The 17,348-nt window shown below is 49.0% G+C and overlaps 1 protein-coding gene across 1 annotated transcript in view; it reads right to left on the bottom strand.

The window, feature by feature from the left end:
• The window catches only part of LOC119094159 (inversin), a 47,725-nt gene that overhangs the window by 29,590 nt on the left and 787 nt on the right, over positions 1-17,348 (bottom strand). Inside the window, exons 2-3 of the mRNA XM_037217234.1 lie at positions 6,389-6,540; positions 5,121-5,379 (exon numbers count right to left, since the gene is read on the bottom strand). Coding sequence (XP_037073129.1) covers positions 5,121-5,379; positions 6,389-6,532 — 403 coding nt within the window. The 5' untranslated portion in view covers positions 6,533-6,540. The remainder of the gene's footprint in view (positions 1-5,120; positions 5,380-6,388; positions 6,541-17,348) is intronic.

Raw genomic sequence — 17,348 nt, 5'->3', positions numbered from 1 at the left:
ACATGAGTGGTAAATCGTGCCCCGACCATGAAGCGTATGTTTTCATTTGCTTTGCAGTGGGCTGCATGAAAGAACATCTCCGACCTATTTTACCCTCACCAGGTATTACAGGTATTACAACAGGTTTATCAGTACACTAACTACATAGACACAATTGATGTCACAATTCGCAATAGTCAAATGCGCCACTCGAATCACCAGCGTCAAATATTAGGGCGTTTCTTAAATAGGACCATAAAGACAGGAACATAACTGAAATTCCTTTCCAGAATTACGTAAAGCAGGCAGCAGTCTTCCTTCACGACAAAGGCTACCTGCGCAATCGTCTCCATCCAACCAGCATGTCTCATCCGCGTCATGCCGACTCGGTGGGAGGCATAGGCTTCCGCGGGGCGGCTGCGGGAGGCAGGTGTTTACATAACACAACATCGGCCCGCCCTAACCTCGTTTGAAGATCTTGCGAGGAGACGTGGGGTCATTATTACGTCACTAGCCCTGTAATAAAGGAACACGGGCGGTCGAACGGCTGGCTGAGCGGCACCGGCGGCTAGTCTGCAGTATTTATAAGTTCCAAGCACGAAGCGCGTCTGGGCTGTAAATAATATTGAAGTCCAAGAAAATACGATACTTGGATGGGACAGTTGTATTATTCAGAGCGGAGCCTGTATATGATTGCGGTGAAATATAAAGGTGTTAGCAATGGATGAGTGCGGTAGACACTCCAGTGAAATGCACTGCATGGGTGTGCAACCAAGCTGAAACGAGTTTCAAACAGTCCATGCTTTTCAAGTCAGATGCTCTGATGAATCTGCCTGCGTTTTTCGCTGAAGATGCAGGCACAATCAGCGAATCCATGATAAAAGAGGTTACGTTGCTGGGTGACAACAATCGAATTTTCTTCTTCAAAATTATTAAGCAGCGGTATCAAGAGCACCTCTGCCAACCACATACCGTAACGCATGCACCAAAACCACAAGCCGGCTTTCACACCCCGTAGCGCCAGGTCCCGTTTCCATTTCTGTTGAATCTGCCAACGCAGCACAGTCTGGGCTCCAGAGCACAGTGTAGCGGGCCGTGCACCAGCCTGGAGCAGCCAGCCCACCGTCACCGACAGATTGGACCGTCTCGGCCGTCCTGCACACGCACACCCGCCGGCCAGCGCACGGGCTGGTGTTAGCCCGGCCGCGTGTGTTTGGTGTCCGGTATCGATTGGCCCGCCCGATTCTCGGAGCGCGGCCGGCTGGCGCCCGGTGGACCGCCGCGCCCAACGCTGTTTGTGCACAGTATTGATGCACTCGAACGGTCGACCGCGCTGGCCTGGGTCGCGCGGCCGGCGTGATGTTGTTATCAGGCGCCGCCGAGGCTTCCTGAACAGGCGTGGAATGCGGTAGATGGGCCCAGTGACGCTGGATGCGATGGATACAGCAGCGACAAGGATAACTGGATCCAACATCGGTAAAAGGAGAACAATTGAGCACTTTTGCACATGGATCCAGCATCCTTCGATGAAACTTGAAAAAGCACAGATAAAAAGCCTCCATTCGGTATGGGGAAAAGGACCTTTGCCTGACCGAGTGCAAGGGAATTAGATCCGGCACCAGTGGAGTGATATTGTTCAGGCATAGTTGGAGGGTGTCTGGCCAACACTGTTGAGGAAAGCGTGATAACCAAAAACATTTCCAGCCTAATACTTTGTTCAGCAGTGACAAATGAGCCTTGATTGCTAGTTACCGTTAATGTCGTACTGAGGGCTAACAATTACCAATAATAGTGAAATGTTTATCTGAAGGAAGCAGCTATGATGTACAGACTGGAAAAAAATGCAGACCTCTTCAGCCACGTGCACCTGTAAAGCTGCGATGAACGGGACGGATGCCAGCACCGTTTACAAAATTTTCATTTGCGTTTACGTCAGTTTGTGGAATATTTATTTATTAGCATTACAGAAAGTTTATTGTGGTATATGGGCAAGCGCAGCCTTGAAAAAGAGCTCAAATAGCTTTGTCCCTACGCTTTGGAGCGTTCCCACAGTTTGGAGCAGACGAGACCATATCAAGACGAACAGATACAAAGCTATTCTGCTGTGTCGGGCATGCCATGCGATCCACTGGCTCTTCCAAAGCCGCCGAACCTCGGAGCCTCGCCCGGCGCCCGTGTTTTCGCCATAGCTATAGCAACATTGCTGGAAGGTCATGCAGCAATCGATTAGTACCGGACAAGGCGGATCCGACAGTAGGAAATCTGACAGCGCGCCGCCACAGCGCACCAGCGAGGTGGCATCGGCTATGTCCTGGAATCCGGCGAGGAATGCTGTTTGGGGCCAATCTGGCCATGGTGTTTAACGGGGCGATTGGACGAATGGTTGGTGTTGGCAGGGCACTCTTCTCCTTAACTGAGTTCTCAGGTAAAAGATGATCAGCTACTCCCGCCTCCATTGCGGCTCAGCTGTTCTAGCGTGCTCGCCAATGTCTAAAACTTACGTGACATAGCTTACCCCAATACAAAACAGCGAAATGCTCATTTAAATAATGGCCCACTTGATGGCATCAGAATGCAGTGTATGTGCGTAACCCCAACAGAACCGAACCACACACGTCTAGATAACTTCAAATATTACACTACTGCCTTTGCCACCGGTCGGAGCGTTATTAATGACATGACCAGAAAAGCACAACTGACTTGCTTCTAAGCCTCCTCAAAGCTTAACGCCGCACCTGCATTGGAGCCAAACAAGCGCACGTAGGCGCCGCCTATGGTCATCTTATTACCTGTCCAACATTCAGCAAACTCCAGCCAACACAACACGCCCATAATTAGTGCGGCCCTTTGGCTGCCCCGGCCAGCAAGTTCATGGAATCCCATTCGGGAGATGCCCAGGGGCCCGCTCAGAATCCCATCGGGAGGCGACCAGGAGCCCGCTCAGAATCCTATCGGGAGGAGACCAGGAGCCCCTCTCAGGATTCCATCGGGAGACGCCCCGCAGCCTCGCTTAGAATCCCATTAGGAGACGTCCAGGAGCCTGCTCAAAATCCCATCGGGAGGCGACCAGGAGCCCGCTCAGAATCCTAACGGGAGGTGACCAGGAGTCCCTCTCAGGATTCCATCGGGAGACGCCCTGCAGCCTCGCTCAGAATCCCATCAGGAGACGCCCAGGAGCCTGCTCAAAATCCCATCGGGAGGCGCCGTGCAGCCCCGCTCCGAATCCCATCGGGAGGCGGCCAGGACCCCGCTCAGAATCCCATCGGGAGGCGGCCAGGACCCCCGCTTAGAATCCCATCGGGAGGCGGCCAAGATCCACGCTCAGAATCCCATCGGGAGGCGGCCAGGACCCCCGCTCAGAATCCCATCGGGAGGTGGCCTGCAGCTCCGTTCAGAATCCCATCGGTAGGCGGCCTGCAGCTCCGCTCAGCTGGTTTATGAGGCCTCCGGTAAGCCTAGGAGGCAAGGAGATGTGTCTCCGAGAGGTTCTCGCCTCGGCGTGTAATGTCCAGGATATGTGAGGTCAGGAGATGTAAGGTCAGGAGATAAAGGTCAGGAAATATAAGGTTCAGAAGATCTGAGCGTCAGGAGGTGTAAGGTGTAGGAAATGTGAGGGTCAGATGTGGGAAACTGCGGAACTGTTCTGTCAGGAACCGTGAGCGTCGGATTTGAGGGCCAGAAGGTGTGAGGGTCAGGAGATGTAAGAATCAGGAGATGTGCCTCCCAGAGATTCCCAACTTGGCAAGTGAAGGTGGAGAGAAGAGTCACAGTGAGGTTCCCAGCTTGGTATGTGAAGGTCGGGAGACATGCTGCCTGGGGGCGGCAGTTCTGCAGGTTAAGGCCGGCCGTTCTGGGGACACGGATCGATAGCTTGTGGGCGGTGCGGTCAACATTGGCCGCCGGCTGAATCTCGTTAGCGGGGAGGTCCGGGCCGCCACTGTAGCCGCCCACACCCGGCACACGTCATTCAAACTGCGCACCCGAAATGTTTCATGCAAATGTCGCATACATTCAAACTCGGATACACCGGCCAAGATGATAACTTTTCTCAACTGCGCGCCATTGTAATTTTGTCTTGCGGCCTTGTATCTGGGTTATTTTACGATGCATGTAGCTGCTGTAATCAACGTCGTCACAATCTTTTGCAACCAACTGGTGCTAAAGGGGGTGAAACAACAGTCCATTCACCGGTTGGAGAATCCTCACCCACAATCGAGTCATATGTTCAACAAAGTGCGCTTACTAATCATTGACTGCGAACTGTTTAATGATTTTAATGACGTACATGCTTACTTACATGTAATGATACACAACATGCTTACTTACTCATATAGTATGCGCTTGTTGATTTGTATGCAAGTGTTCAAGCTGGCCATAAATGTAACGCTCGTATCGGCCATAGCTTGTTCCGAACGTTGCCAAAACGCTTTGCCAGTCTCCTGTTCAACTTGCCCAGAAATATGCCGAAAAGTGCGAAATTCAGCTCCTATTAAAGTTAACGTTTTCTATGCGCTACCACTGGACTGAAACCGGACTTTGAACAAAAGTTGGCTTGCCATGCCCCACTAAACGGCACATACGGATGCTTATGACTATGTAGAGCACATGCCAGCCCAAGCAATGCAAATTTAAGTCCTCAATGCAAACCAGTGCCCAATAAACGGTCGAACGAATCCAGTGGATACCACACCCATGAACCAGTGGATACCACACCCGTGGACCAGTGGATACCACACCCGTGGACCAGTGGATACCACATCCATGGACCAGTGTATACCACACCCGTGGACCAGCAGATGGCTCAGCTGGGATCTGGTGGACGGGTCATCCGTGGCTTAGTGGGCGACGCGTACGTGTGGACTACCGGACGTCTCACTCACCGGTGGGCAGCTTACTTCATGAGCGATCCAGTGAACAACTACATGTGAACAGCTCACCTGTAAACCAGCGAATACATCACCGGTAACCCAGTCAACATCTCACTGGTGGTCCAGTGCAAAACTCACCGGTGGCCACTGGAGGCCTCAAAGGTGGTCTAGTGGAGGGCTCACCGGTGCCTAGTGGAAGACTCACCGGTGCCTAGTGGAAGACTCACCGGTGGCCCAGTGGAAGCATTACTGGTGGCCCCGTGGAAGACTTACCGGTGGCCCAATGGACGGCCGAATGGCGCTCGTGGTCGCGGGCGGCCACATCGGCGCCCCGACGCAGCAGCAGCTTCACCAGCGACCGGTTGCCGGAGATCACCGCCAGATGGAGCGGCGTGTAGCCGTCCTCGTCGCTGGCGCTGACCAGCTCCGGCGCTGCCGTCAGCAGCGTCTCGGCGCAGCTGGTGCTGCCGCTGTCAGCGCAGTAGTGCAGCGCCGTCTTGCGCGTGCGGTCTCTCGCCCGTGCCGCCGCCGGCTGTTGGGCGGCGCGGCTGGGGTTAGCTTAACGGACAACGCTTGGTGGTGGTCTGGTTGAATCTTGGCAGAGGCAGGCTGGATTAGAAGGACATGGCAGGCTGCCGGTTGATGGAATATTTCATTAGATGGGACATGGTGTATGATGTGGGTAAGATCAAAAGAATGCCGTGTTGGCATTAGTTTTCTGTACATTAAAGACAGCGCACACGAAGGCGATAAATTTTACATGATCATGACATACGTCTGTAAGGATTTATCGAAAACCAGCAACGCAAAAAGCTTGAGCCTGTTTTGCTGATTATGTTTTAGGGTATCGTGATCGATATCAGTGCCAGAAGTGCATTACGAGTCATTGCTGGCCGGATTTTGTTATCGTTTGAGAGGAAGGGCAAAGCCGGCATGCAAGTCATTCCTTTCCATTTAACGCCACGGAGCTAATACTATGCTCTCCCAAAAGATAAGGGCAACAACCCCTCAGCCATTTAATCTACTGTCTCTTTCCAAAGCTGCATTAAGGCGCAGGTATGTTATGGAAAACTGGCAAACTCATTTGATACACCTGTTCAGAAGCAGAAGCAAAGCGGCCAGGCAAGTCGACGCTCATTTTTAAATGATAGAGTAGTTCCAGGGAATAATGGCGCGAGCATGCCAAAATTTTACCGCTGTTCGGGAACAGATCTTAACCGTGTGAATCTCAAACATTTACAGCACTTTGTCTATGTCATGACATGTTTCTATCAGTCTCGTTTTGATAACCTCACACAAGCATTGCTCAGATCGTCGTGCTACCGGCCTGATTTCCCGTCATCTATACTGTGCCGCAGGGCACCGATGCGCTCCAGTAGTACATCCTGAGCTCAGGCGGCTTAGACAGTACGCTAAACGTACGGCTTGAGCATGTACTCGAAGCGTCAGTTTTAGAATCCAACCCCCCACCGACGTGTCGTCATTTCCTCTGTGTCGTTGTGGCCCCCCGCATTCAACGACAGGCGGCCGGGCGTGTTGACCTGTTTGCTGAGGATGAGCCGGACCTCCTGGTCGTTCTCCTGCTGACAGGCGAGCATGAGCGGTGTCACCGGCTCAGCAGGACGCTCGTCGTCCACCTCGTCACCCGCGTTGTACGCCGCAGGCATTTCCGTTACCGTTGTCATGGTGATACCTGCCAACGAAAACAGTGAGTTTACTTTGGGAGTCAACTTTTAGAGAGCTGGTAGACTTCGACAAGTGACGGCCTGAGGGCTGAGGGTAAGGCTACCTATATACCACCTGGTTCTAGGTGCATGCGTTTGAAACCATGTCATGTCAGAAAATGAGTAGATTTTGCACAGAGGGGTCGAGTGGCTGTTCCTTCATTATATCTGCTGTTTCTTGCCCCCCCCCCCCCCCCAAAGAAACTTCAGGCATCTAATGATGTAATCTCGAGAAATTTCCGGGCTGGGTGAACCGAATCCATTGTACTGGTTAACTCCCGGAATTTACCCGAAACTGGGTAAATTTATCTTGAATGAGTAAGGCTTGGTCGGATAACGATTTTTGAAAGGTATTGTGTATGGGTATAGGTATTGGTTAGAGCTTCATGGAAAGTCGAGCGCATGTTTCAAGAAATTGCAACAAAATGTTGCTCATTGTGCTTCTTTGAACCAGAATTCGCTCCTTGATCACTACCTTTGCAGCCATCCACGCTTGGTGTAAGCTGTTCTGAAACTTTTCCATCAACTCTAGCTTAAAGGAAATGTTATGCATCTGAAGCTATTGGGGTAGGCATCAAATGTGATGGTAAAAGCTTACTTGTAACTATTGGTAAGCTCGAAGCACGCGAAAGCTGACGCCAACCAGCCATTCTCCTCGCCGGGGCTGTGTTGGGCGGCGGATTAGTGGGCGGTTTGTTTGTGAATTTTTTGTCTTGGTGCTGGCCGTAAGTCGTAAGCTTTGGTAGAATGTTTGACATACGCAACGTAGCGATCGCCAGCTTTTATGGCATATTATTAATATCAAAGCACGATATGCTGTGCTCTTGCTGTTGATGCTATACTGTTGATGACTTTGTCAATTTTGTGTTGTCGACCCATCCTTGCCTGCAGTGCTGTAGTCCTGACACTAACATCATGTGATGCGCACAGTAGTTGCTTTCTTTTCTGTTCGTAACTGGAAATGTGGTGTCATGCGAAAATTAATAAATTTGTATCGTTGCTATGAATCGATTGCCAAAGCATTGTTATTGCTGTGGTAAGGATGGTAAGGCTGGGCTACCAAGAATGTTTTTCTTATTTATAATTACTTATACAATTAACAGCTAACTCTGATGTATCCATTGTGGTGCAATAACATTTTTGCTGTTGTTAGTCCTTTGGCATTGTTAAATCAGTTGTTACCAGCCATTCATAAAGCATTAGCTGCTATCTCATAGGTTTGACATAGAGAAGTCAACCAATGTGGAACATTATGTTATGGCGCGCGTCAAAAGCGCCATTGTAGCACTTCCTCATAGCTGTACTGTGGGATGACATAATGAACAACGAAATGGTTTTTGTACTGCAATCCATGCTGCTTTCATAATAAATTTCATCATGAAAGGATGGGTCAAGCATGCACTCTTGTATTGAATCCCCATCTGACATACCACTGACCAAAAACACATGGTACAATATACAAATCACTTTCAGCAAAGCAGACAACCAATAATAATATCACTTGCCCAGCCTGCTTTAGGAATCCTCAAAACGTGGGTGAGAAGGATGTTAACACATCTCCCACTTCCACAATCATACAATATGCTGCAGCCATCAGGCTGCTTTACTAAAAATAACCAGAAAATTTTGTGTGTGCTGAAATGACGCTGCAAACATGCTGACCTTACACAAGGCTGGAGACATGACAAGTGCATGTAGTAATGGTTGGATGGGCAAAATGCTGGGAAGTGAAGAAGCTGCCAGTGGACACAAGGCTTGTGATACAAATTTTACTAAGCGTATTACCAATAGTAATACTTTTCTACCTTTTTCAGCACTCAGCATCTCGCGCAAGTTGCAGTGAAAATGATATTGATGACCCACAAGCGATGCTCGCCTGCATACAAAATTTGTTAATACAGTAAAATATGTATCAGTAATAATGCTGCTCTATATTTTCAGAATTTTCAGGGGAAGACAATTTTGCAAAGCCATATCGTGTGAGCCTATACTGAGCATGTCCATTAATGAGCTGCTCGCACGAGTCCCTACTGCCGAAATGCATTGCTCATATGACATGCAATGGATTAATTAAATGCTGTAATACCTCAATAAGTTCAAAAGGTTGGCAAGGTCATGATGAAGTACCAGATTGCCTTTATACACCCCTGCGACAAAGGTGCTAGTGTTTCTCTTAGTTTGTCGGCACTCCTTTGCCATGTTCAAACACAAACATAGAGGTAGAGGCAGGTATCAATGTTTCACATTTTGTTGGGAGTCAGCAGACTTAAAGAATACCAAAACAAGGTTCTCTCTCAGAAGCACAAACCTCGCACGCACACTCCCCATCACATCAAGATCAACATAAGCCACTGGCACACATCACCGGTGATCATTGTCAAATAAGTGTGATCTCACATTTGCACCGCCCGCGGGACTATCAAATGGAAGGTTTTCTCGCAATTTTCGCACAGATTTTCGGTTATAACACTGTATTGCACTATGACCCCCCTTTAAAACAAAGTCTCAACCGGGGTTCATGGTAATACGACTCAAGAGATTGTACTTGTAGAACACAATTTTTTGTTCAAGATTTGAATGTGTTGCACAATATGTGTGAAATATGAAGTAAAATATATATCTAAAGTTACTGTAATGTGTCCTTAATTTTATAATGCCTTGTCAACTCATAAACTCGGGAAGGGTTCTGTGCTCCGGTACACAAGGCGCCAGCCGAGCTGTCTGGAAAAAATACGCCTGTAGAAGAAGAAAAAACGTCAGCAGGGGAAAAAAGACAGATTTTCCGTCAAGTATTCTCTTTTATAACTTTCGGGACAGTGCCCGTTTTTTGGGTGCCGTACTTGTTTTTGCAGACAGTGGCGTTCTTTTTGTTTTATAACATTGACAAATTGGGATAGAAATAAAGAAAAGTGCCCCGTCGACGACGAGTGCCGCACAACCCGAAAGTGCTCGCGCTTACGTTCGCGACACGCATTAAGCAGTGAAATCTTGCTAACAGCTAATTATGTTCCACGCATTGTATCATACACGCCGCATCATCACTTTTGCGAATGCATCAGCGGCCATGCCGTTTGACTATAAGCAGAAGACAGCCTGTAGTTTCACCGCGATCGAATGACGTTTCTTTGACGTCATTAATGCCAAGGCGACTTTAAAATAGACCCCCAATAAACCTTTTCGCACTTTTGCGGGCGTGTAACTCCGGAATTAGGGCGCTTTGAGTCTTAAAAAGGACATGATCGTTAACTGCATCAAAAGGTCCTCAAGATGGCTATTTCAGTTCGAAACGCCGTCCAAATGTGGAACATTTCCTATCAGTAATTAAAGATGTAAACGGCCGAGTCCAACCAATTAAGAATGCATAGGGGGCGGGTATGGGCACAGCCCCATGTGCAGCGGGTTGATTGCGTAAACCGTCGAGGGCCTTTGGTGAAATCAGCAGGATCTAATGTATGCTGCTCTATGATGTTGCTGTCATACAATAATACCATTCTGACTTAGTTTATCAAACTCGTCTGGTATAAGTCAGGCGCAGAGCAACTTAGCTTGCTTTCTTCCATGTACCGTTGTATGTCCAAACCATTTTTTTACGGATATTGGGGCGGAGCGGAAGGCAGTCCCCCACCAATACCGCTACAGTTCTCGCGCTCGCGCTCGTGCGTTGAAGGAGATTAGAACAGTGAATGTTTGCTGGCGCTTCATTTATACATCTTGCCTTTTCGGTAACGCGATTAGTTGTGTCGATGGGTCGGACTGCTGCCCCGGTGCAACTTAATTGTTTAACGCTGAAAGAGCGACCAGGACTGAAAACCACAAGACATCCGCAATACACCGACAATGAAAGGGAAAGGATCAGTGATCACCTACGCTTAGATACGCTTCACCTATACGGTGAGACGTTCATCCGTTGCATAGAGTGTGAGACGTATGGTGTTTCTTGAATAACTTTGGCCTCTCACGATAATAGTGAAAATACACCTTGCACTTGTGCAGAATACCTATAAATGAAAATTTTAGAGCTTTTCACATCCCCCGAAGCCTACTGAAGTAATATCCGTCGCTTAGTCCCCTTCCATTCCCAGTGTTAAAGAAAGATTTATCACTGCTAATGCAGCTTTACAATAGCCACTACAAGATTGCTTTCACAGGAAATTGTGAACAATGGTGTATTAATACAGCTGTGAACTATCCAGCATTTATTGGTTTCAGTAAAACTGCCTGTTTCAAAGTGTTTATAATAGTTTGTAACCAAGTGCCGATAATTATTTACAAGATTATTCAGGAATATGTTTAGAAGAGACCCTCAGGGAGGAGAGCTTAACAGCAGTACTGTACAGTTACAAAGGAACTGAGCTGTTTCCAACTTCAGTGTGTCTTCACACGGGCAACTGACCTTCACACCGCATGCTTGTCTTCACATGGGGCCTCTGTGCGTGAAACTTCACCCTTTTCCCCGTAACCTTTTCACTGTGTCTCACCACCATACTGCCACACCTGGTCTGAGGGGACCGACCAGCAGCGACCGCCCAGCAGGGGACAGCCGGCGCGGGCCACCGGTCCTCTCCACGCAGCTCCGGGCTGAAAACTGAGCCCCGCCGTCTAGCGACCGTCGACCTGATTCCGACCGCACACGCAAGAGCACCGCCCAGGCCCAGCAATTCGTCACGACACGGCTCTCTGTGGGGAGGGCAGATACCCAGAGCATGGGACCGTGCTGACGATGGCCTCAACAGGTGACGCGTATTTATTGCGTCGAAGGGAACCCGTCTGGCTGCCAGCTGTAGTTCATCAGGTCGTCAGGGTGCTTATGGTCGGATGGAATCGGCAATCATTAATAAAATCTGCTGAGTGCGGATCCATGAGCCACTTTCCTGCTGGAAGAACGCACAACTCATTGCAGTTCGCAAGCTCGACGCTGGCTCCTTAGCTAGAGCAACACGCTGAATATGTTATAAACAAACACGTTTCGCACTACTTTGCATAATCTCCAAAAAGAGAGTTGGCACCAGTCACCAAATTAGTCCCTGCATTTAACTTTGAAACACATCTTTCCGCAACAGTGCCCCAACAACCAATGGATGGCTGAATGTCTGCGGACTCGAACTGGGCCATTTTCGTCCTTCGTTGCCTTGATACCCGTTCGGTGAGCCGGCGGCATGCGATCACCGCATTATCGGGGCCATATTCCTGGAGCATCGTGCAGCTTGTTTTGGCCTGTGCATCGTTTGGTGTCGACTCGACGGATTGATTGAATCGGCGAACGTGGGCCAGTGTTTTTACTCTGCGTTTTGTAAGGAGGGTCAGTGTTTTCCTCTGACACTCTGCACCAAGAGCAGATGGAGCTATCCGTGGTGCAAAAGTATATTACATATGCCCTTGTTTAACGTCATACATATGTCCTTGCATAGCGCTACTTTGAATCGCTGAAAATTAGAATCAGGCGTAAATTTGTACATTTCCCGCAAAAATGAATGCACGTAAGCAATACATTCGATGAGGACACCTACATCATGAAAGCTTTGTGAACACTTCCATATCTGGCTGGAAGATCAAATGAATGCACACTTGTATGCAATTCTCATAGAGCTCGTGGGTATCTCAGTAGACGGCAGAGTGGCGGGCACCCTCAGACTGCTTCTCCTCACGTTCAATAGTGCGTGAAGCTTTTTTTGATGTCTTACCCGACCTCCATCTCATCCGGGCTACCTTCCCCGCGCCGACTGCGGCCCCATTACTGGCGCTCGATACCAACCAATCAGGGCTGACCCGGTCAACTCCCAATGCCGACCAGAGCCGGCGGAGGCACACAAACCGGTGAGCGTATGGCGGCGGGTGCCCTCTCCCGGCCAGTCACCAAACAAGGGTGCGTTCAGAGCCGCTGCCAGCCGGTGGAACTTCTTGTTGTGCCCGGAATGGCCATTGAACGTTTGCTTTGACCTCAATCTGAAGATGAAACCACCCAATTTCTCGCTAAAAACACACAAAATGGCAAAAGAGCGCTTTTATGAAATAAGGCTGGTTGACCATATGGGCTTCATAAAGCTACGTCCTGGGGACGGATCTCCTAAAATATAATTTGATCATTGCTGTAAGTTGCAGGCAAAATGAAATGAATGTATCAGAACTCGGTTCAAAACAGTCTCTGACAGCCGGAATTCTGTTGACAGGCTACCACATGAATAGGTATACACCATCATGTTAAGAGAGCCATGTTTTTGGAAAGCGATAAAAGTGTCAGATGGTGCTTTCATTGCTCGCTATTCACCCAAAGTAAGTCTCCGAACAAGTTGACAGGCACGGCCAGGGTCGGGCGACGGCGCGCCGCGTCTGCCACCGCCCGGTTCCCCGGCGCCCAGGCTCGGTGCGTTAGCCGTGACTCAGTGACCGGCTCGCCGGGCCGCTCTGGTCGATGGCTGCCTATCGACAGAGGGGACGCCGCTGAATCACTTGTCTCCGCAGGAGCGGCCGCCGACGCCGGCGGCGTCGCACGTGCCGCGCGAGCCGCGCCGCCGCCGGCGCCGACGCGCCGCAGCTAGACGGATCTGACGAGCGGCTCTATCTTCTGTCACGGTAGTGAGTTTAGTGTCAGCGTAGTGCCGTGAATAAATGCATGAGGCCGGCATCCGAGTGAGTGTAAGTCAGGACATGCACAAGTTTTGGCGTAAATCGTATAACTTCTCAGAGGGGCAAGAGATGCGCATGTTAGGACACTTCACAAGTAGCTATGAATAAGATTATGAAATATCTTCGACTTATATTGTTGTCATTGAGACTTTACGACGCACTCAAATACTGGGGCTTTGTGGCGTCACCGTCCTATGACTCTGGCAGGAAGGGCGGGCACCGCAGCGAATCGAACCAACTACCTCTGGTTTCCCCAGACGGACTTCAATTTATGTTGATTTTTTGTTTTGATAATTGTACGAAGTGTGAAAAGAGCTAAATACGAAAATGAAAAACGTAAGCCTAAGCATGAAGTGGTTAGGGTTGCATTTGACGCTCTCATTCATACTATGCTATGCTATGCATTCTTACTATGCTATGCTAACTATGCATGTGACATTTCTCCAACTTACCCTCTTCCGCACCAGAGTCATTATATGTTCTTATTCCAAATATGCACACACATAACTCGGCCCTTTACCCATTCTATGTAGGTGCATATGGGCTTAACCAGCCCGAGGAGCCTTTTGGCGTGTGCGTCGCACGGTGCAGTACATGCACATGACACACGACACATGGTATCCGAGAGTTAAGAAGCCCGTACGACGAATGCCGGAACTTGTGCAATGCCCGACGCATCGCACTTGGATCCCTCTACCCACGGATGTCCGTCTACGCTTCCAACATCTAGCATTTGGGGCATCCGCCCCGCAGTACGAGGAGAGATTAGGGCTGCGACAAACTTGTGCAACGCCCGACGGCATCTCACTTGGATCCCTCTAGCCACGGATGTCATCCTATCTTGCCAGCATCCAGCATTTGGGGCATCCACCCCGCAGTACGAGGAGAGATTAGGGATGTGGCAAACTGCAATAAATAATCACCTAGGAATCGATGATATGCATGAGGGCTGCTTGAGCCCTCAAACGTAAGTTCCGACAGCAGACACCTACCACGATGATGCACCTCTGGCCCAGGATCTGCGACAGGTTACTCGGGGAAGACAGACAATGGCACGCGCCACAAACGAGCTGGCCATTCGTCCCCTCGCTTGGTCAATAATGGGGGAGTCTACATGAGTGCGCAGAAAAATCGGAAAACTGCACAGATTGGTCAATAGCGGAGCAGTCTATCAGCTGGCTGCATTGTGCGTAGATAGTCGGCCAAATGACCGCGATATGATGTCCCGAATTACAAAAGTGGAAGGCATATTACCCGTGGAAGTCCAGTCGATGCAAATCAGTCAGACGGGTTGTTGAATATCTCCAAGGATGCTTAGAGATTTAAGTAAGCACCACATTCAGAACCGGACGGCAGCACTTGAGTGCGACACCAATCCCCGACCCTTTCACATAGTCTGCCAAATGAAATGTCTCCTAATCACCGGCTTACCTCCTTATACCAGCATGATCGGTGTTTACAGCCCTCCTCAGACAGCGTGACTCCCACCCAGGCCGGCCTGCACCCAATCTACCATGCCTGCCGATCGCTTTTGGCCCGTATTTGCCTGACATGAAGGGGTCGACATTCAGCAACACTCGAGCGGCTCAAGCACTAGGTTTATGTCCGGGTTTAGGTTCGGGCTCAAGTCCAGGCTCAGGTGCGGGTCCGGTCCGGTCCGGTCCTGTCCGGTCTTAGGTCCAGGCTCAGATCCGAGCTCAAATCCGGGCTCAGGTGCGGGTCCGGTCCGGCTCGGTCCGGTCTCAGCTCTCAGGTCAGGGCTATGGTTGCAGGGCGGTGCTCACCACGTCCGCAGACTAGTCACACCGACGGCATGGGCGGCACTCAGCCTCTAGTATTCAGGGGGTGGGAATCAAGAAGCAGACAGAGTCGGTCAGTGGGGGGCGCCCCGAGGAGGTGCTCTGAATGGACCTGACGAGGGGACGGATGGAAAGAAAAAGAAGCTGAGACCGAGGGCAGCACGGGGCACCTCTACAGGGCCAAAGATAGGGTCGGCCACCTGGCCACAGAGGTGCGCCTAGGGACAGCCGTGGGAGGAGAGCAACGTGACATTCCTCCATCGACGTAGCAACAGGAAATGAGTGTTTGAACACTTCCTGGGAGAACACAACAAGAAGCTTTTACAACGCATGGTGGCAGAAAACACGCCATTTTGCTTGCAGTACAAATAATGCAATTTATAAGGGTACCACACACGCTTTTTTCTTGATACTCAGCCGATAGCCGCATACATGAACCAACTTGCGGTCGATGATCATGTAGTGATATACATAGAAGCAGCTCATGCATGTTTTGCGCGTGTTGTTCAATCTGCTTGTTTTACCATCATAAGCCCGTGCAAAACAAAGCCAGCGTGCGTCAACCGAGCGCGGCGTCGGTATAAAAACAGATCAATCGCATCGAATAGATGACTAATTTTATGATTCTTTTTATAACCAACCAACCTTTCAAACCAACCAGAGACGATGTGCGTAAGCTCGTATGCCTGAGACATGAAATCTTCCTTTGTCAAGTTCCTGCCGTTTGTTTGCTCGTATTTCAACGACACATCACGGATGTTTTGATGAACATTCCACTGATTTGAAATATCTTAAAATTCGACAAGCGTCTGAAGAACTTTACCTTGGCAAGCTAAAGAGGGTGTATCAAGAATGACTGACCAAGGTTTAATTGTGACTTCGATCACCACATTCAGATGTGGAATGTGAGATGCTATAGAGATGACTCACATGAATGCATGTTGGATGTTTTTTGTCACATTAGAATAGCTATGGGAGAAATAAGATGGTTTTCAGATATAGAGCGGAAGTAAAGCAGAAAGCAGAAGGTAATATATTTCGCCGTGTAGCATCGTCAGGGCTACATCAACAGGACGAACAAGACATTAAAAAAGAGAGGAACCAAGCATCTTATAGTATCGATCCGCAATAGACCGGTGCTATCAGATGTTATTGTATTTGAAGGATTGCGGGAAGATAAAACGGTCATATGTAAAAAAAAGCACGATAGAACATGAAAACACATACAGATACACAAGAAGATTAAATAAGTTCGTAGTGCTTTGAATAATCCCACCATTACGGGCACTGTGTTTAGTCCAGGTCAGGGAATCGGATTACCAGTTGACCTTCTCAGCCACTAAGGACTCTCCAGTTACCTCAATGAATGCCACATCTATGAGCTCTTCGTCGATCTGCTGTGATATGCGGCAAAGACGACAATGTCGCCAGAGTCTTTTTTTCGCTGGGAATATCGCTTGGATTGAATAAGCTCGCCAGGCTATGCACATACTGACGAGGCTGATACGGTGACCTGACTGCAGCATAGTGAGCTGCAGACATGTGCCGGAAGCAAGAATAACGCTGCAATGCAATTGTAATGTATGGTGTTGTGATAGAGCTCACTTTGCATTGCCATTCGCGGATGGACACGGTACTTCACCATAATGGAAATCGTCACGTCAGTATTTGATGCTGAGTCCTGACACCAGGGTGTCAAAACTCAGCATCAAATGCCGACGAAAATGAATAATAGGTACATGACACCGCATACCAGTGCACTGGTATCATGTATTATCTCAAAGGATCAAGAGATCGACGCCTCAGATGCACAAGAGACGTTAAAATTGCTCTCGCTTTTAGTTATTGGTACCGGGTTTTCGCTTATAAGATTATGTGCAAACATAACCACCATTGAGCACAGTCTTTGCTTTATAAGTAGATCATAGCTTCTACAGTATGGACATTTTCGTAGTGATAAAAAGGGTTTAAAATTGGAAAGCGCGTCGAAGCTTTTCAGCTCAGAGAAATGTGCACCAAAGCAGTTTCCGAAAATGAAAGCTGCAAAGTAAAGGGGTAGCAAACATCGTGAGCCTTAAAGCGCCATTGCAATATCCGAAACGCAAACTATACGGGCAGCATGAATCTATATTGATTTGTTGGTGTCTTACAGAATTCACCCCCTCTGAACTTTATTAAGTCCAACTAAGATGTCTGTTGACGTCTCTGGGGCAAGGGAGTTTGAAATGGGCGTCGACAACTACCGGTTATAGGGCAAGTTATTTAGCGAAAAACGATTTGGTTTGACCTTAATCCGACCCGCATTACTGACCCAAGATCAATGCAATTTGTTACGATCCTTACTGAAATGTCTG

The sequence above is a fragment of the Pollicipes pollicipes genome, unplaced genomic scaffold (genome assembly GCF_011947565.3).
Source record: "Pollicipes pollicipes isolate AB1234 unplaced genomic scaffold, Ppol_2.1 Scaffold_4002;HRSCAF=4701_pilon_pilon_pilon, whole genome shotgun sequence".
NCBI lineage: Eukaryota > Metazoa > Arthropoda > Thecostraca > Pollicipedomorpha > Pollicipedidae > Pollicipes > Pollicipes pollicipes.
Note: the sequence above shows the minus strand (reverse complement) of the source record. Positions and strands in the feature narration are given on the sequence as shown.